The 20296-nt window shown below is 46.4% G+C and overlaps 1 protein-coding gene across 4 annotated transcripts in view; it reads left to right on the top strand.

Moving 5' to 3' along the window:
* Window positions 1-13094: 13094 nt before the first annotated feature.
* PRKAG2 (protein kinase AMP-activated non-catalytic subunit gamma 2) overlaps window positions 13095-20296 on the top strand; it is a 185443-nt gene continuing 178241 nt past the window's right edge. The window contains exon 1 of one of the 4 annotated variants that reach the window (XR_015797739.1): window positions 13095-13902. Coding sequence is in view for 2 of the 4 variants with exons in the window: in XM_088150058.1 (XP_088006184.1) it covers window positions 13804-13902 (99 nt within the window). In the remaining 2 variants the exon portion in view is untranslated. The remainder of the gene's footprint in view (window positions 13903-20296) is intronic. The other 3 variants (XR_015797738.1, XM_088150058.1, XM_088150059.1) reach the window with 3 other exon arrangements.

Here is a 20296-nt window from a genome sequence, read left to right as displayed (position 1 = left end):
ATGCCTCAAGCTACAAGGGCAGGAGATGGTGCTACTGAATTTCATTTTTATAACCTTTTTTGCCTTTTATTTGCCAGTAAGCCACACAAGTTGTGGAAGTCCTCTCTCTCATACATGCTGGGGTTATAGTGGGAGGTCACCAGGCGAGGTGACCCCTGGAAGACAGCGGTGGCAGAAGTAACAACCACGCAGTTACATCAAGACAGGAAGGTAGGACCAGTGCGTAGAGACTGAGAGGTCTTCTGGAAAAGAAGGTTGGAAACCTCCAACGTTTCATCCTATGGGGTCAACCTTGCCACTAAAAAGTCTTTACAGTCAGGGTTCAATAATTAACCCCACAGCAGTTTTTTTCCCCCCATCATTCTTCTTTGTTCAAGCATCAAGAAGCTCAGATTTTAAGTTCTGAGAGTCAATAGTAGCTCTATCAAAATGCAAAGAAAATACTGCAGATATTAAGCTGGGACAGGCACTAATTGCTTTTGGAAACCAGCAAATGGAGTCCTGTGCTCCTAAAATGAAACTTCCATTATTTGTTGTTCTCCTAAAGCACAGACAAGTTGTCTTTCTGTCAGGTCTATCTATCCATCTCCTCATTCGTGGCATGCTCTCTTGGCAAGTTTTGCGCCTAAATTTAGGACCTTGTTTTTGGTATTTTTACATATTCTCTCCGGGATGTTGAATGCATTGTTGAAAAAAAGTCAAGTATACCTCCGTTTTCCTATTCCCACTCAAACCCAGCATTAACAGCATAAATTAAAAATAGTTCTAAGAATAATTTCATGTTGGATTCAGATTTAATCATGCTTAAAGAAGAACATTAAGATCAGTTGTGTGTATGAGTTAATATGGATCCAGCTCATAATCTTTCAGATGAATAGTAGGTTCATTTCTAGATAGATCTAAAGATGGCTTATGAATTATCCTACAAAACCCTGTGTGAGCAGCTAGAAGTCTTAGACCTTATGAAATTAAGATTCTAAGGGTTGTTTAAGGGAAACCACGACAGTTAACTGGAATGAAACTGAGACCAGTTTGTAATATAATGTAATGTAATGAGAAAGGTAATGTTGCTGATGTAAAATTCCTTTACATTTGGTCCTCTGGATAACAAAAGAAAAAAGAAAGAAAAAAGTAATAAACAAAAGAAAACTAGTCCATGCAGAAAGAGAGTAAATAGTATACCAATAAAATGTCTACCCAAAATAAGAGGGTGGAAAGAGAAAGAGGTTTAAGGGGTTGCAAATGGAGGCCACTAACTAGATCCTGGGGGTCAATACTGGCTTGGCTAGCAGTTGATTTGTTCTCATTGCTGATTTCCAAGTCCTCTTCCCTCGATCTGAGCTCTTCTGCCTGCCAAGAAAATTCGCTTTCTCACTAATCAATGATGAACTCCAGATGCCACTGGAAACCGTTGCTATCTAGCTGAATGGGGGGTGTGGAGGGGTGTTGTCACTCCAAGAATTGGCATAGGTGCTGTGCAGAAAATCAACCTTGCAATTCCAAGGAGGGCTCTTGCATAAGGAGATGCAAACTCCTTCCTGGAACTCTTCAATCTAGCTGAGCTTCTTGATTTAGCTGTTAGCGTTTGCTCTGGTTGGGGACGAGGAGACAGCAAATTTACCTCTGCGGCTCCTTGGCGCGCCTGCTTGCTTTCCAGTGAGTCTGCATTAAATCGTTCTTGGCATCTGCTTGTTGTGCAACTCTGCGGTAGCTGGAATCGGGCTAATTCATGCTTTAATTCAGTGTTTCTCAAGCTCAGCAACGTTAAGGTGCGTGGACTTCAACTCCCAGAATTCCCCAGCCAGCATGGGAGTTGAAGCCCATGCACCTTAACGTTGCTGAGCTTCAGAAGCACGACTTTAATTGTCCAAAGCAAGAACTTCCCAATCTCTCCTGCAGCTGATATCCTCCTGTTTGTTTATTTATTATTAGATTTATATCCCGTCTTGATTTTATATTACTCAAGACAATGTATGTAATGCTCCCCCTTCTTATTTTTCCCACAGCAACAAACCTGCAAGGGGGGTTGGGTTGGGAGGAAGGGGCTGGCTCAAAGTCACCCAGCTGGCGAAGAGAGGACTAGAACTCACAGCTTCTTGCTTTCTCCTCCAGGATCTTCACCGCGACGCCAGACTGACTCAATGGTTAATCCTGTTGTCATCCAGCACGCGCAGGGGAGTTTAGACCAGCCATGTCACCCGAAATTCCAGCTTCTTGCATGACTATGTGCCTTGGAGAAAGTTTCAAGTAGATTCGTCCAAACTGTTTTATCAGCTTTGAAAATGGCATGGCAGAGTTTTAAATACGTTGCTTGTACAAAATAACCATGGGCATATAATGATATGCTCGTTTCCCTTTAGGAAAACCAGTTACAACGTGATTCAAAGTAGTATAATGGCTTTATTGAAGGGAGACACCCCTGAGTCATGCAGGAGTAACTGTAGGACATTTTTTTAGAACTCACGTCTTCCCACTTTCTAGCCCAATGCCATTAGCCACTACACCAAACGGGGTCTCAGTTGTAGGACCCACCCATGTGATTTTTTTGGCAACATCACAAAAGTGTTTGCCATTCCCTTCTTCCCTGATTTTTTTTTAAATTTCCCAGTCCAGCTGACAGCCATAGAATTACCTGTTGGTCTCCCATCCAAGAATTAACCAGGTCTGGCCCTGCTTTGCTTCTGATCCCAGATGAAGTCAGCTAGATGTTGCCACCTGCTAAGACAATACATTCATTTGGACCAATTAATTAAAACAAAATGCTTTGTTTGGGCCCAATCACAGACAAACAAACATGAGAAGGAAGGGCTTGATCTTCAAAGGTCTGAATATGTAGACTGAACACTGAATTGATGATTTACGGATCTGGGGATTAAAAAGGGTTAAAAGAGAAGGGAAAGGAATTATAAAGTAAGAGGAAGGGAAAAAAGGAGCGAGGGGAAAGAGTAAGAGGATAAGTACTTGATGAAAAGAAGGGTGGAAGTCATAATTCTGTATTTTTTTTCCTTTTCCTTATTTTTCCTTTGATTTTTCATACTTTGACTGTATTTTAAAATTCTAATAATAAATAAATATGTAGATCAAATATACCATGGTGGAATGTTTGCTGTTCAGAAAAGTCTACAGTAGTAAAGACACTTCTAGTGAGTGATCCCCGTTGATCACATGGAAACTGAGTTCTGAATTAACCTGTATAGCCCAGCCTCTCCCAACCAGCTCCCAACCACACAGGAGGGGATCGCAGATCCCCCAAGATCTAGAGAACCCCAGTTTAAATCTTTTGCCAGATATAAAAGATTTCAGATTGCAGCGATAAAAGAAGACTAGAAGCTTTTCATTGAAAAACATAAAAGCGATTGGTTATTTGACTTTTTTAAATTATCAGATATGTCACTGCAGGTTGCTACATCTAGCCATACGGGATACCAACCTGGTTAGTACTTGAACGGGGGACCACCCATGGCCGTAGACTAGACGGGGAAGAAAAGAAATTCTCAGAAGGCGGCAACGGGAATGCATTTTCACATTACTGCTAACGAAAGGGCAATTTTAACTTTTAATGCATTGGCTTCTTCACCCACCTATGTCACCTGGCACAACCTGAAAGCCTTTGTACCCCACATCATCCTTGACTGTCACCCCCTCCTCTCCATCCATCCACCTTCCCTTCTTCTCCTGTTCTGGTGGTGCTGGGGAACGGGGCAGAACTCCTCCACCGGGACAGATTATTCTTCAATCCTACTGAGCCTCCAACAGCTCACCCATCAACGGACTGGCAATTTGGCAGACCCTCAGGAGCCTGGTCATACGGGGAAATAAAGCCATGGGGCTATCGTTCCAGGGGCAGGTTAGCCTGTGTGCCAAAGCATTTCCTAATTCTCAATAACTTTGGGGAACGCAAATACCAGCATCTCCCTGGGCCATAGAACTTAATGCAGATGAGACTGCTGGAGGGAGGAATGGAGTGTGTGTGTGTGTATGTGTGTATAAGACAGTAAAGCTGGATAATTTACATTCTACCCATTATCTGGTCATTTTGGCCAAAAATGTTGCCCTGCTGCTGGTTTAACCTGTCTACAAAGCACCTCTACCATCTCATTGTCAGTGTTTACATCTGCAGACTGGGACTTTTCCATCACACCCAACCAGAGCTGAAGGAAACCTATAAGGCAGAGCAGGGAGAGAAAAAGCCATTTTTCATTTGTAGCATCTCTTTTTTCAAATGCTCTCCCTGCCTGGAGATGCTTGCCTGAACCTTGCTTGGAACATAAGGCCAAGACTTTTATTTGCCTGGCATTGCAACATCTTGCATAACTGGTTTTAATCACTACTTCATGGTTCAACTGTGGTTTTTTAAATTTTTTATTGAGGGGTGGCTGCTGTTTCACTCTGCTTTGAATGGAATATGTGTTCATGTAGTGTGTGTGTTTGGGTTATGGCTTTGTTTTTTAACTGCAGAGCAGTCTGGCAGATTGTGTTGAAGGACAGCTAAAAAATATTTGGAACAAACGTCCTCCCCATCTTTTTTAAAGCTGTTGTTCAACTCAAAGGCTGAGTTCACCGATCTCACTAAGCCAAAATGTGGTTGGCTTGTTTTTGGCTTAGGTGTTATGCAAACCCAACCACTGGGTTATTGCTCAGCCATTTGAGTTCTATTCAATAAACCATGATTAAACAAACCAGGGCATAGCACAATGTCTTAACCCAAGTATGGAACTGTGTGCAGAACCAGGCTTCCAGAATTCTTTTCAGCCACTTTTCTGACAGAGGTCATGGGGCAGCCTATATTTTCTTCTGTGCAATGAAGTGAAGTGTTATATCTTTCTGTGTGTAATTCTGCTTTCACCTCATGTTGCATTTCTATGCATGCCCTGGGAAACACAAGTTGCATATGTTTTATTCTGTATATGTTTTATTCTGGGTCATATGACCAGGAGGGAGGGGGCCTAGAATGGAGCAGTCAGCAGCAGTCCAAGCCGATACCTGCCTCTCCCATTGGGTTTCACCATAGGCCTGGGGAATTCTGGGAGTTGAAGTCCACGCATCTTAAAGTTGCCAAGGTTGAGAAACACTGCTGTAAGAATTTGGGGAGATTTTTTTTTTCTGCAGCCCTCAACTAGATCTGGCCCATCTTCCATCTCAAGATCATTCCACCATTCCCCCAAAGCTGCTTTTGTCATTTTGGTAAAAGCAGGAAGCTTCTGTGGACACCTTGGGGTGGGCAAGTGACATCATGCATGTCATGACATCATGGTACAAATGATTGCAAATTAGGTAATTTGCATCAGCCTTACTGGGCATCTTTTAGGTTTTTAGGATCAACCATCAACAGTAAAGGAACAAGCAGTCAAGAAGTACACTGCAGAGTAGCACTTGGTAGAGCAGCCATGAAGGCCTTGGAAAAGATATTTGGAGACCATGATGTGTCTATACCTACAAAGATCGGAATTGTGTCAACCATGGTATTGCCTGTGACATTCTATGGCAGTGAAAGTTGGACTTTGAAGAAGCAGGATCAAAACAGTATCAACACCTTTGAACTTTGGTGTTAGAGAAGACTCCTGAGAATACCGTGGACAGCAAGAAAACAAACCGATGGATCATTGAACAAATCAACCCAGGGCACAAATGACCAGGCTCAAATTTTCCTACTTCAGACGCATTATGTGAAGACCTAAGACTCTGGAAAAGGCTCTAATGCTGGGAAAGGTAGAAGGAAAGAGACGAAGAGGATGACGAGCAGTAAGGGGGACGGACTCAGTTACGGTGACAATGAATGCACTGTTGGGAGACCTGAAGGACCAAGTTGGGGACAGATTGTCATGGTGAAAATCTATCTGTGTGGTTGCTAGGAGTCAAAAATGACATGATGGCACATAATCAATCACTGGGCATCATTTGCATGATGATATCATGGGATACATGCTATCACTCTGGGTTCTACCAGATGGTTGTGGCAGACAGAGTCTTGATTGTGCACAAAGCCAGCTTTGATTCTGTCCTCCTTCTCCTGATATTTGTTTTCAGAGTGATTTCATTCAAAATAATCCATAATTAACTGAGAAAAAAATGAGATTTGAAAAAACAAGTCTCCATGTAGCCTAATGTTGTTTTAGAAAACAATGTTTCTTAGGCAATTTTTCAGGATATTTACATAGCCAGTTTTTCCTGACAGGTTTGAATCCTAAAAGCAAATTTATTCCGAAAAGTCATGTTCACACCGCTTTCAGAAATCCTGGCAAGAAGCATCAACAGGCATTAAGAAAGCCACAATCTTTGGAAACGTTGCATAATGTTCAAATGCAAATTGCTTCCCATTGGCAACTCCCTTTCTTAATAGCAATAAACAAAGACTTCTCTTTTGCTGGAAATATTTTATCAAGAATATCATCTTCCTATGTGTAATAAGTCAACATTAAAATATAAGGCTACTTTGTTATTCCTCAGAGCTATGGTACAACGATGTCTGGTACGATCCCAATGCAGGAGGAACATTTGATGATCCTTCTAGAAACCAGAAAGGGCTTACCGAAGCCAAATTGAAAAGATAGCTGTAGACAAATAATAATAATAAAATAATAAAATAATAAAAACAGTTGTGTGCCCAATATCTTTGTCTTCTTCTGGCTTCCAGGTTTTTCAAGCAAGCAGGATGTGCTTTGTGCTTTTTCAAGCAAGCAGGATGTCATATTTGATTGTCAATCAGAATGAGAAGGCTCACACTTGTATTGGATATCAAACTAGAGCAGACAACTTTTAAGATGTGTGGACTTCAACTCCCAGAATTCCCCAGCCAGCATGCTGGCTGGGGAATTCTGGGAGTTGAAGTCCACACATCTTAAAACCACCAAGGTTGAGAAACACTGAACTAGAGAATGCCTTAACAGCCAACACAGCTGCCTGTCTTACAGGAAAGGTACTAATTCAGTTCCTTTCTGGGAACTACACAGGCATATCCATGTGGATTTCTTGGTAACAGTATAGAAGAGGTTAGCATTATCTTCTAAGACTTTAATTCCAGTGTAGCTTCCAGCCTGGGATTTTCTAATAATCTCTCATCCATTATCGACATCTTAGCTTTTCAAGATCCACCAAAGTTGACTACAAGATGGAGCAATTCCTACCAATCAACTTTATTCAACTCTTGCCCTCCAAATGTGCTGGGCTTAAAGCTTCCATAATTCTCAGCCTGAACGATAGAGACATTTATCTTCTCCCCACATACGGGGGATGTGATCTAGATGTCTACCTGTGAAGAGAAATGGTACACAGGAGGAGGAAACATGTTTGCCTTCTGCGTGGAGAGGCATCTTGGAATTCTGGCTGGAGGTACAAACAGCAGACTTTACTTATCTGTTGGAAAAGTTTAAGCTGCTTCTCTAATTGGGCTCAGTCTGTTTTTTTACTAATACAGTTTGTACACCCAAGAGACTCCCTCAACGATCGTCCCAAAGGAACCAAAACTAGTTAAACGCCGCATCACTGGAACTTCTCTATTTGCAGAGGCAGGAACAGACATAAAAGGGCAGCCTTGGTGTGCATCTGATCACCGAACACCCCATTTTCTCAATATCTGTCAGAAATGTTTATGCACTATATTTTTACATGTTGAAACCATAGCAGGAAGTGAAGCTTGATATTCCCCATTTCACTGCAAGCCTTTTCTGTGAATCGGGTGGTCTTTCTCAGTTGGCTGCCTCTTAAGAGCGAATTAGCACCCAATTTGATTCAACTCAGTAGGTAAAGCAAGTGCAGAAAATACTGTCCCATTCCATCAGTGATTGAAACATTGACAAAAAGGGAGAATTTTGCCAGTGTTTCTCAACCTCAGCCACTTTAAGAGGTGTGGACTTCAATTCTCAGAATGCTGGCTGGGGGAATTCTGGGAATTGAAGTCCACACCTCTTAAAGTGGCTGAGGTTGAGAAACGCTGCTTTATGCATTCAGAATAGGGTATTGTTAGCTGGGCCTCTTCTGTTTCTGTGTGCTTAAGTTTGGGGTGTGAATTTTCTTCCATTCTCATTATCCTATTTCAGAAGTACTTCTGCTTTGCCCCAGTGACCTAATAGACAGGGCCCTGGTGTTGGATCTGGGATGTAACAACCGACTCCACGGTGCTGTGGGGAAGATACGCATGTTTGAAATGCAGGTTGAAAAAAATGCAGAAGAATCATGCTGCACATTGCCTGCAAGTAGAGCTATCACATCTGGATTGCAGAAATCCAAAGGGCAGCAAGCTGTTTTCTGCCTCTTTGCTGCCATCTAAGAGTCCTCTGGCTTCTTGCTGCCCAGACGTGGCAGGCTTTCGGCAGAGTCATTGGTATTACAGCAGCCAGGAGATTTTGCTTTCCAAATAGCGACACTCCCCCTCTGCACCTGGTCCTCCCTGGGCATGCCAAAACTTTCAAGCAGCCTTCTTCAATCTTCTGCTTTCCAGATGTGTGGGACTGCAGTTCTGTAATTCCCAGCTAGCATAGCCAATCCAATACACCTGAGGACCTGTTTTGCTGAAGGCCATTCCAAAAAACTCTTTTGCATTTTTCAAACATCGGCTTTGATCATGTGCCGGGCGCTCCCTAAAGCAATGGCTTCACCATGCCTTACAGAAGGCTTGCTTGAGTAAGAAAAAGAGCTAGCAATGTCAGTAGCTGGGTTTGTGCGACATGTTAAACCATGGTTTGCTTTAACTGTGGTTTAAGTAAGCTGTGATGGCCTGGTACAGTTTTAAGCCATGAACTATGGCTTACCAATCACAAAGATTGGTTTCAAATATCATTATCAAGCCACAGTGAAACAAAACATATTATAGCTGGGATAATAGTTATCCAACATCCCCAGGTTTTTGTCAGAAGCTCAGTGACCAGTGTTACAAGAGACATAAAGGTAGTCCTCAACTTACGACCATTCGTTTAACAACTATTCAAAGTTACGACAATGTTGAAAAAAGTGACTTACAACCAGTCCTTGCACTTACAACTGTTGCAGCATCCCTGCAGTGACATAATCAAAACTCGGGTGCTTGGCAACAAGCATGTATTTACAACAGTTGCAGTGTCCCAGGGTCACATGATCACCATTTGTGACCTTCCCAGGGGACTTCTGATAAGCAAAGTCAATGAGGGAAGCTGGATTTGCTTAACGACCATGTGATTTGCTTAATGACCATGGCAAAAAAGGTTGTAAATCAGGTGCAACTCACTTAACAACTGCATTGCTTAGTGATGGAAGTTCCAGTCCCAATTGTGGTCGTAAGTCGAGGACTACCTGTAATTGTAAATTTGTTTAAAAATCATCCTGCTTCAGCAGGCCAGCTTAGTGCAAATGTGCAAGAAAATGTTTAGGGAACACTGGATTAAAGCCATCCTTGATTTATCTGGTGGGGATACCAGTTCAAGTGGACTGGAGTTGTGATGTGTTCATGGTAAGTGAGAACATCCTTTAGAACAACATTTCCTAGACTTCTGTGACATTCCACATTGCACTAAAGTTCAGCCAAAACAAACAAGCCACGTGAACCAAGGCAAACAGATTTCTTTAAAAAAATAACATATCCTAGAATTTGCACCATAGCCTTCTTAGATTGTTTTTCACCCCCAGAGCTAAAGACTTGCACAGTTCCACAGATGTACTCGTTTGTTCAAAATAGTTTACACACCTTTCCTCCTTAAACAGAGGATCACAGAGAGAAATGAAGAAAGCCATACACCAGGGTTCCTCAACCTTAGCAACTTGAAGATGGGTGGACTTCAACTCCCAGAATTCCCCAGCCAGCATGGGAGTTGAAGTCCACCCATCTTCAAGTTGCTAAGGTTGAGGAACCCTGCCATACACCATACAGAGGCAGTCATAAAAACTAGACAGTAGGAATAGTAAGGTGTGATAAGGACAATGTGTATTTAAAGTTATTTAAACATCTGAGAAAATAAAAACATCTTGGCTTGGCGTGGAAAAGATCAGAGACAGGGCCACCTGAGTCTCTGTGGGGAAAACATCCCATAATTGGAGAGCCACTTCTCAGAAAGCCGTTCCTCCCATTGCCACACCTCAGTTCAGAGGAGAACCTCCAGGCATGATCTCACCACCTTAGAAAGCCCTGATGGAGACGTGTGACTCTTCAGATATCCAAGCTCTAAACAGGAGGTGGTTTTCAAAACAGCATCAGCCCTTTCAATTACGCTCGGCTGCAAATGGGAACCGGATCCTTTAGCGTTAGGAAAATCGGTTCCCAATGGCCTGTCCCAGCTAAACTCAACCAGTCTGGAAACTGGTTATTTATTTTAACTACTTGGATGTTGCTCTAGAAAAGTGTCCCCCCTGTCCCCCCAGACAGCTAACAAGTCTTTAATTATGTAAAATCCTCCTGATTTCAGTAGGTCTGGTAGATTTAAAGGAGGCAACATTTGGGTCCACATTGAAGGGCTGAGCATGGAAACTCTACAATGTGTCAACACCGGCAGTGAGAATTAATATAACCCCAACCTCCTTTCAATCCTGCTTCTCTAAGAACACAGTCCTATTGATCCCAGGCCTGGTGTGTGTGTGTACGCACCGTTCTGAGTCACAGAGAAGGCTCCAAACTCAGAAGGGGAAATCTAATACCAGATTCCCATTCCTGTCCTCCCATCAGCTTCTAAGCACAGCTGCTCCCATCCCAGCGGCATCCGTGGTGGGCCATGGAGATAAAATAAAGACCTGTGCACAGTGGTGTCATCATGCAAATCCTGCCCTTATGTACTTGTGCCCTGACGTCTGACGCACACACGTTGCACTATTTGCTTCACAGCGGTTTTCGTAACTTGTGTCCCTTTGCCCACTGCTCCGCGTAGGGGAAGCTGAAAACCTGGAAAGGTGTTTTGGGTGCTGGCAGAAGCTGTATCTAAAGGCTGCAAAGCCTGCCCCAGTGCCCAGCCTGCCCCAGTGCCCCCAGCCTGCCCCAATGCCCCCAGCCCAGGGGGAAAGTAGACGTCCCCTTTCAGCAATCGCTTCCCTTTGCTCATGAGGAGATAGCAGGAAATATTAAGGGTCAGGATTTGAGAGATGGTGTATACTGAAGCTAACTTTGTTCATCTGCTCCATTGCTGGGGCCTTCATGGCTGAACATTGCCCATTTCATAAATGCATCGGGGCAAAGTTTTACCCCTGATTTATAGGAGTCAGCACTGATTGAAGGCACTCTGTGAAACAACCTATAAAAATAATGTCTCCTTCAAACTCCACTCAACTCCTGCTGACTTCAAGGACAGGCCCAGGCAGTTTTCTTGGCAACAATACGGAAGAATTTTCACAGGAAGCTCTTTGACATCCAGTCTAGTCTAACCTATGAGAGATATATAATATAAATAGCAGTAAAATCATTGCTGTTTACAAAGCAGCTGGCACCTGTTCAGATATAAATGCCACCATGGAATTTTCTCTCCTGGGGACGCAGAGACACAACCGTGTGGCCCCCTTTCCTTGAGAAGCCAACAAATAGATGCATAAATAAAAATAAAAATGCTCCTTCGTCCCCTATGTCCTTTCCTTGATTATTTTTCTTCTTCTTAAAGCCAAACGTATGTTGGATTGTGATAATTATTTTCAGGTAAGAGATTAAAAAGTGCCCAGGTTCCCTAAGTCTCCAAGGATCACTATGAACCTCCTTTAGTGTAACTCAGTGTTTTGCAAATTTAAGATATGTGGACTTCAATTCCCAGAATTCCCCAGCCAGCATGGCTGGCTGGGGAATTCTGGGAGTTGAAGTCCACCCATCTGAAAGTTTTTGAGCTTGAGAAACATGCTGGCTGGGGGATTCTGGGAGTTGAAGTCCACACACCTTCAAGTTGTCAAGGTTGAAAAACACTCAAGCTTTTGGGTACCAGCGTAATGCCGGGATGGTTCATATTTTGGAGACCAACCAGTTGCCGCCATCCCAGGGGTGGATACTGATTGGCTGAGGAATTAGCCAATGGCACTTCCTCCTAAGCTACAGTCACCTCCGGCTGGCCCAATCTGAGCTAGTCGGTCCCAAGATCACACTACCCCAAAAGGAGCAGAAGCCAGGTTTAGGCGCTTTGGAGCGTGTGGCTGAAGCAGGAAAACCTGAGGTTGCAATTCCAGCGAAGGAGACCCAGGGACTCCAGGGTCATCCTGACCCGCGCTCAACCTGCACGTGAGAAAAGGCCCCGCGCGAGTTTCGTAGCTCGCGCTTGTCTTGGCAGCCTCGTCGCCTCTCGTCCGCGTTTGACCTCTTCCTCGGCAGAGTAAACACGCGCGTGCTCCGGCTGCCAGAGGTCCAAAAGCCAAGGAGCCGACCGGGGCAACGCGTGGAAAAGCAAAGGCTTGAACATCGGCGCGGCAGCGCCTCACTAGCGCGTTTGCGAGTGGCCCCAAAGAAGCCCCTCCCGAGGAGGAGGAGGAGGAGGAAGGGCAGCGTCCGCGCGCATCTGCCCAGAGGGAACCGACGCTTTCCTGTCAGAGCCACAGAGATCGCGGGTCCATCCACGAGAACAAACATGCACGGGAGCAGTTCTCGCCGCCGCCGCCGCACCTCTGGCCGCTGGCGCCTCCCGCAGACCTTGTGCCAGCTGCGCTACGGGCAGGCGCCTCTGGCGGCGGCGGCGCGCCCTCAGCCGCGCGCTCCCCGCTCGAGCCCACCCGCCCGGGGAACGCGCGAGGCTTCGTCCTCGCGGGTCACCCACTCGCGCCCAGCCGAGGGAGCCCCGGAGGCGAGCGCTTCCCGGGCGCGCTGGGGGGTGCCGGGGACCCCCGCCTGTCCAGCGCCTCCGGCGGATTCCTTCCAGATCAGGCCCCGCCGCCCGGGGAGTGCCCGGGAGAGGAGAGGAGGCGGGCGGCGAGGTGGCTGGGGCGGGCCAGGGGCGTCCTTGAAGCAGCTTCTCTCTCTCTCTCTGCGGAGCTTTGCGGAGTTCTCCGGCGGCCTTGGCCGCAGGGGAGACGCGCGGAAGGCACCGAGAGGCGTGTGCGCGCGTTTCGCCGGGGCTGGACGGGAGAAAGTTGCCTTTTATGATTGTGCACTTCCTGTTCGCTGCCTCTCCGCCTCCTCGGCTGCTAGGAATATATACACACGCACACACGCGCACACACACAGGTTTGCACCTCCCTCTCTGGGCTGGGTTTCCTCGCTTTCCCTCCGACTCTTTTCCTCTTGTTTGCGCCTCGGCGGCTGTCAGATTCTGCTCTCGCACGCCCGAGAGGGGCCGGGTGCAGCCGCCGCGCGTCCTCGCGCTCCCTCCCGCTCCTGCCTGCCAGCTGCACCCGCTTGCCCGGTCTCCGGGCTTGCAGCCGACCTCCCCGGGGGGCTGCACCGCTCCTGCCCTGCGCTCGCCGGAGAAGGGGGCGCGCGACGCGGAGCCTGGCCCCGCGGGGGCTTCGGCTGCGTTTGCCCGCCGTCTTCGCCCGCGGCGGCGTCTTCCCAGCGGGCGCGCAGCCTCCAGGAAGATGCCCAGCCGGAAACTTTAGCTGCGTCCGAGACGTTGTGGCGGATTCTGGCTGGGCAGAGAGGACCTCGCAACCTTGGTGCCCGCCGAGGGGGCCGCGTCCTTCCGCCGGGGCATCCGGGGCTCGAGGCGCGGAGGATGCGGCGAGGCTCCGCTCGCCTCTTCGCTGACCCGCCCCGTGGCCTCCCGAGCCCAAGCAGCGGCCGGCACGCCTCCGCCGCCTTCTGACCCTCTCCGCCTGGTGTGCCCGCGGCCCTCCAACTCGGGGATCCGGAGCTTGGCCGGCGGGGCGGCACTGGCCGGAGGACGCTGGCTGGATCCGCGCCAGGCAGCCTCTCCTCGCATCCCTGAGGCGGGGGGCGCCCACGCGATGGGAAGCACGACCATGGACGCCAAGAAGAAAGATGCCCCGTCCGGTCGCAAGAAGGACGCCGGCCAGAAGCGGCGCGTGCTGCGAGTTCACATCCCCGTAAGTCTGCTGCTGGCTCTGTTCGCAGGACAGGCGTCCCCGCGGGTTAGCTGCTCCCTTCTCTCCGGGCTCACGAGGCTGCGACCCGCAAAGGGCTCTCTCGGGCGCCGGGTCCTTTGCACACACCGCAGACTACACGCGGCTGGCTAGTTGCCGGTTCGGTGAGTCGTGGGAAGGTAGCCCTGCTCTGGCCCGGAGCAGATGGACGAAGAGTCGGATGCTGCTCTTTTTTCACGCCTTCCCTTCGGTCTCCAGTGCAGAGTGCGGCGTGAAATCTGCTTTTTTCGCAGCGGCAGCAACAGGTTGGGGGTGGGGCAGAAAGGAATGTGCACAAGCCTGTCACTTAGCAGCGCCATCGGGGAGCGATGTTTGGCGGGGGGAAGAGGGCGCGAGAGCACGGCGAGGGTTCGAGGAGGCTGGCAGGTTTTGGAAGACGCCTTCCCTTCGCTATCGCGTAGTCTTCAGGTACGCTGCCCTTGCTCAGAAGCAAGATCCGCCGGCGGTTCAAGAGGGCTGCATCCTTCCCTGGCGGCGGGGGTGGACTTGATGGCCTTGCATGGCCCCTTCCCAGCTCTTGGATTCTGTTCCTCAGTCAGGGAATTGCAGCCTGCGGGATTCCCAGAAAGACCGAATGTGGTTTGTAGGACTAGGAAGCCTCAGTTTAAGTGCTGTGACACTTCCACGCACACACACACAGACTTCTACACATACTTAAACTACTTTTTAACCTGATTAGACCCTTCTAGTGATGACCTCACTGAGCTGAATTAAAAATTAAAATGCTGCTTTGCTTCCCGTTGTTTACCCTGGAGAGTGCCTTGACATTCATATAACCCCTGCAGGAGCGATTCCAAACACTTTTAAAATGGGGAGGAAGAGGGATGTACTAGAAGGCAAGGCAAGATCTTTAAAGCATGTCCTTAGTTTTGGATTAGAAGCTAGGAATTAGCAACGTTTATATCTTGAAGGGCGCCTGCCTTGCACCCTGTCTGCTAAATGGGCTGCTCTTTGGGCACTTTGAGCTTTCTGCAAAGCCCACCTTTTCATCTCCTGGCATGCAAAGCCTGGAGGGGCTTTTAAAAGTTTAAAGGGCCTTTAAAAGCCTTCCACAGACCCACTTGGTAATGCTGAAGATGGTAAGCAGCATTAGGCGCTGAATGCTACAAGTGCTCTGATATCTCCCTGCATGTTGTAAAGCGGGACCAAATAGCCTTCCTTGGTACTTCAAATCTTGGGGGCTCAGATCACAAGATGCTCGAATGGGTTGGAACCCCTGGATTGCAGAGGCGGTTGAAGGACAGCTGGGCCATGCGAATCGCTAATAGAGGGGCCCAAAGAGAAGTGCCTAAGAGAAGATGACAGCACAGGTCCTGGAGTGAAGGTGGTGGACATTGCAGATTGCCCCCTTCCCCCTCATTTTAATTTTTTATTGGTAGATATGAAGATAAGCAGGAGAAGAGGGCGGGCCTCCTTTTAACAACTTCTCTATTCCAGGCCTGTAGTCAAAAGGGGCACAACCCGTCCTCCTCCTCACATCATCCAGTTTGGATCACTTCTTTTCTATGGGGGCCCAAGGGAGGTTCCCTGGTGCCTCTTCATTTTATCCCTACAGCTACAATACGGTGAGGCCATTTGGGCTCAGAAGGACAGAGAATCAATGGGCTCCAAGAGACCCAATGAGCTATGGGAGGATTTGAATCTGAATTTCTTCTTCCCCTCTCAGTCCAACCTCTGAACTGTCATTGGCTCACTGTTCCCAGGGCTAGAAAAATAGACATTTTCAGTGTTCAGATTACAGTGCAGGAGGTACTGAACCTATCCTGTGTAGAAGGGGGGAAATGACTACGTGAGGGAGCTTGAAGGTCATCTACACCAACCGTCTGCTCCATGCAAAATCTACAATGCAGGATTCAGTTATAGCTATGCTGACAGATCGACATCCCCCCTCTTTTAATACCTGCAGGGTGGGATAACCCACGTCTTTCTAGAGGGGAAGATATCCCAGTTAATCCTTGGCTATGGAACTTGTTGTAACCTTTCCAGATAACCCAATGTTCCAGATAACCCAAGCTGTAATGTTGTACCCTTATCCCCAGATCTGATACTTCTTACCAACATGCTTTTTGGGAGGGTGATTGGGGGTGCATTTGTGCATGTGTTCAGAGCAATTCTCCTTCCTTGGTATTCAACTATTGCAACATGACTTAATGAGAAAAACATTGCCAGAAACTATGCATATTACGATAGTGGAGATCAACGTGTAATTCTGGTATGTGGTTACATAACCTGGGGGAAGCGAAAGCTGTTCTATCCATACCCAAAAGGGAATTATGACAAATTGTGTACCTGTCACGCAAGTTGAAAGTTTACCGCCTGATTCTGTGTCCACCCGTTTATTGGACTGTAATCCTCCCGGATTAGAACCCCTGCAGGGTGTAAACACGCATTGAAAGGGGGAGAAGAGGCGTAGAGAACATCCTTAACAATTATTGATTTGCCCCAGTTGCAATTTGAGAAGTTGTCTTCAAGGCAGAAAGTTTGCTCTGTATCTCATGGGAATAGGGCTCCACCTAGCTCAAGCTGTTCTCAACCCGGTTGCTTCCCAGTGAGTTGAAGTAGAACTCGCACCATGTCCCAGCCAACAGATCATTGGCTGTGATGGAAAGTGATTTGTGCTTTTGGAGGGCGCCCGGTTGGGAAAAGTTAGCCAGCTGAGTGACTGGAGGAGGCTTTTAAGAATGAATGACTCCTGTCAACATTGGCATAATCTTACATCTTATCCCGATTTACTAGAAACTATAGCACTATGCGTGTAATCTACATACATTATCTAAAACTACGTCTTTACACAGTAGAATGTGCCTCCATGTCAGGAGCACAGGAGTCTATCTAGAACAGTGTTTTTCAACCTCGGCAACTTTAAGAGGTGTGGACTTCAACTCAGAATTCCCCAGCCAGCCTGGGGATTCTGAGAGTTGAAGTCCACACCTCTTAAAGTTGCCGAGGTTGAGAAACGCTGATCTAGAAGGCTTGCTAAAAGTGCAGCTTATTTTTGAGTAAAATGCTTGCAAATAGAGAGTTTCTTTAAAAAAAGGCCACTGGCAAGTTGGAGTAGTAATTGTGGTAGAGCTGAGAGCGACGTATAGCCATTGGACGGTCCACGTGCTTCCTGTTACTGAACAACAACAACAGGTTTCGTGGAAAAGGGGAAGTGTGGTCTGAGTGCTGCACGCTCTTTTTGCACATTGAGGGCGAGCTTGTCCCTGGGATAGGGGCTTGCTTGCAAAGGCAGACACAATCCCCTTTTCCTCAAGTCTAGCAATTCAGTGATCGGTGTTGCAAATAGGTGCCTCCAAAGAGGAACAATAGTGGGGCTTGGGAGTTGTGTACTGTATTTCTGGCTTGGTAGGAGCAGCCTGGGATTGATCATTTAGATTTAGCTGATTTCCTCTTTTTTGTGGCAGGCAAAAAAAAAAAAAAAGGTCAGATTATCTTCCATGATCAGGTTCATCTATTGCATTAAGCCATCGTTTGCTGAAACATGGTTTGTAAAATAAATCACAGTTGGCCGGGTTAACTCATACCACTAAGTGAAAAACATTGCTTACCTTGGCTAGTTGTGCACAGCTTGCTAAGCTGTAGGCAGGGTTAACCCAAATGCAATAAACCCTAGATTTAGTGGACTTCTAATATAACGGACAACCTCCATTTAACAGACGGAAGGTTTCTCCATTAAACTGAGGTTTTACTGCAAAGAACACCATTTATATCTCAAATGTAATTCTGCAAATGGCATAAACTGACACCAGGGATGTAAGTTCAGATGTAATGGATGCCCCAACTCCCTTATCATCTGTTAAATGCAGCTTTTATTGTGCTAAGTCATAAAGTAATTTGTTGAGTTTTGTTTGAGCAGGCTGTAGCAACTGAGGCCTTTAAATCTGCAGTCCGTGTTTTGAGAATCCAACCTCTTGAGGTTTATCTGGGAAGTGACAGTCAAGCAAACGATGGGTTTGTGTGATGTGGGAGCCTCGTGTCAGAAGTTCAGAGTCTGTGATGCTAAAAATAAAAAGAAATAAAATGAAATAAAAATAAGTTGCTTAGAAAGAGCTGAAAGAGCTTTGTGGGAGATGTGACACCTTGTTCCAAGGGCCAAATCTGTGCAAAGGTTGAGGAGCTTCACGTGGAACACATCAGGCCAAAATTTTTTAAAGTATAAACTGAAAGTCTGCCCTGTTTATTTTGTGGTGGAGAACCTGAGAAACGTAAATAGAAAGAGATAAGAAGTTTGAAGCCAGAGGGCAGGCTGTTTGCAAATGTTTCCCGATTGCGCAATACATTAGTCAATAGCTGTTAGTTGCTGGAGCTTCCAACGTCTTTTTCCCTTCAGCTGGGCTACTAATGGGGGCTAGAACAAAATTGCAACATCCCAGTCAGCAAAGTATTTTGTCACCGATCTTTTTTTTTTCCCCTTTCCTCTTTTTACCAGAGTGTGAGAACTGCCAAGACTAAGGCGAAGCAAGGGTTAGGAAAACCCAATTTTCAAGAGGGCTTTTCATGAATCTTGCTTTCATTTTCTTTGCAAATACTGTATCCAGTCCTAATGAGAAACAGCCGAAGGTAGGCCACATCTGGCTACTGCTTTTTAAAGAGCTCCTTATCTAGTGGAGTTGGTTTTTATTTGTGAAAAATTGGGGTGCTAGACCAGAGACATGGCTGGATTTCAGCCAAACGTTATACTGAACGATGGTCATGTAAACATAGATATTGATGGACAAAATGTTCGAAGTTAGCAAATCCTACTTCAAAGGTGGCTTCAGCCATGCAATTGTGGCTACTTGTCAGCCTTGTGAGGGAGTCCAGACAAGAAGCACCCCCAGAAGTACCAGCTCTAACTTTATTGTAAGGTTACAGTAACAGACTTTTTCAAGTCTGAAAGTACCTCTCTCCCCCCTCGCCTTTACAGCCCAAGAAACTAGGGAGGGTCCCTTCTGAGATAATTGCCAGCCCCCATTCCTTCTGCGGGCTCAGCTGCCTCTTATCCGACCATTGCCTAATCTGCAGCTCTTCTTCCTCTCCCCCAAGGTCATTCCCACATACCATTACACTACCATCTTGACTTTTTTTTAATACCCCCCCCCCCTTCCTGCTGATACCTCTGATCAGGGGCAGATTTCAAGAAACTCCAAGATCTATAGAAGTATAATAAATATTTGGAAGGGGGACTCTAGAAAGTAGGAAGAACTTTCTCTCTTCCTCTAACTACACTATTGGAATTGGTCCAGGAGGCGAGAAAGGAAAAATTCAGCATGGGTCCCTTGGAATTACATCCTGTATGCCGCTCAGTTCACACATCCTTATGTAAACCTGACAAAGTCAATTGACCTGCGCTATATCTGACTGTGATTTAAAATGTCCTCTCTTTTGTGGTCTCATTCCTCCAACAGTCATACTTGAAAAATGCAGATCACACTCTTCTTCTCTTACAGTCCCTGTAATCTTGAGGACTAGTAACCTTTTTTTTTTAAAGGAAGGCAGGCAGGCTGAGCAGGAATTGCTGGGCTGGGCTCTGTTGGACAAACTGATGAGCTTCAGTGGACAAAAAATGGAAAAATTGCATTGGCAGAGGATGCAGAGGGGAAAAAACTATGAACACTTTGCCCCCAGATCTCTTGGAGACTTAAAAACGCTTTGCTCTTGTGTAAAAAGTCTGGTCTTGTCTTGCTTCGCTTGATTAGGAGTGATTTCTAAACCAATCAAATGATTTTCTTTCTGCCTTTGTGGAATTTATATATTGTCTTTTATTAAATGCTATCATAATATACAACAAAGAGGAAAAAGATGTATAAAAACATGGAAACAAGTTGTTTGTTAGAACACAGGCGTTTGTTTGACCACATAGACAAGGGAGGGATTATATTAACCCCAAATTGTACTGGGAAAATTGTTAGTCATGATACTAGTCAGCAATGTTGGGTGATTGCGGAAACCACAATTCGAGACAACGACCAAACTTCTTCAGTCAGTCCTCCAAGAAAATGAGGTGGCAGGGTAGAGCAACTGGAAACGCAGAGCATCCATGACAAAGTTTACTGCCCAAGAATACAACTTCTGAACGCTGATTGGCTACCATGCCCAAGCCACACCCACTATATGTAGTAAAGGAATGTCAGGAATCTCTTGGCACAAGGGTTCATGGGATATCAGTCAAGGCTGGAGAAAGTGGGGTGGGAACACCCTAACCCAGTGTTTCTCAACCTCAGCAACTTTAAGATGAGTGGACTTCAACTCCCAGAATTCCCCAGCCAGCCATGCTGGCTGGGGAATTCTGGAAGTTGAAGTCCACACACCTTACAGTTGCTGAGGTTGAGAAACTCTGCCCCAACCCTTGTCC

This window comes from Python bivittatus, unplaced genomic scaffold, assembly GCF_059951505.1.
Source record: "Python bivittatus isolate LINGU-HERP-01145 unplaced genomic scaffold, Pbiv_v1 ctg000610_np1212, whole genome shotgun sequence".
Lineage (NCBI taxonomy): Eukaryota > Metazoa > Chordata > Lepidosauria > Squamata > Pythonidae > Python > Python bivittatus.
Note: the sequence above shows the minus strand (reverse complement) of the source record. Positions and strands in the feature narration are given on the sequence as shown.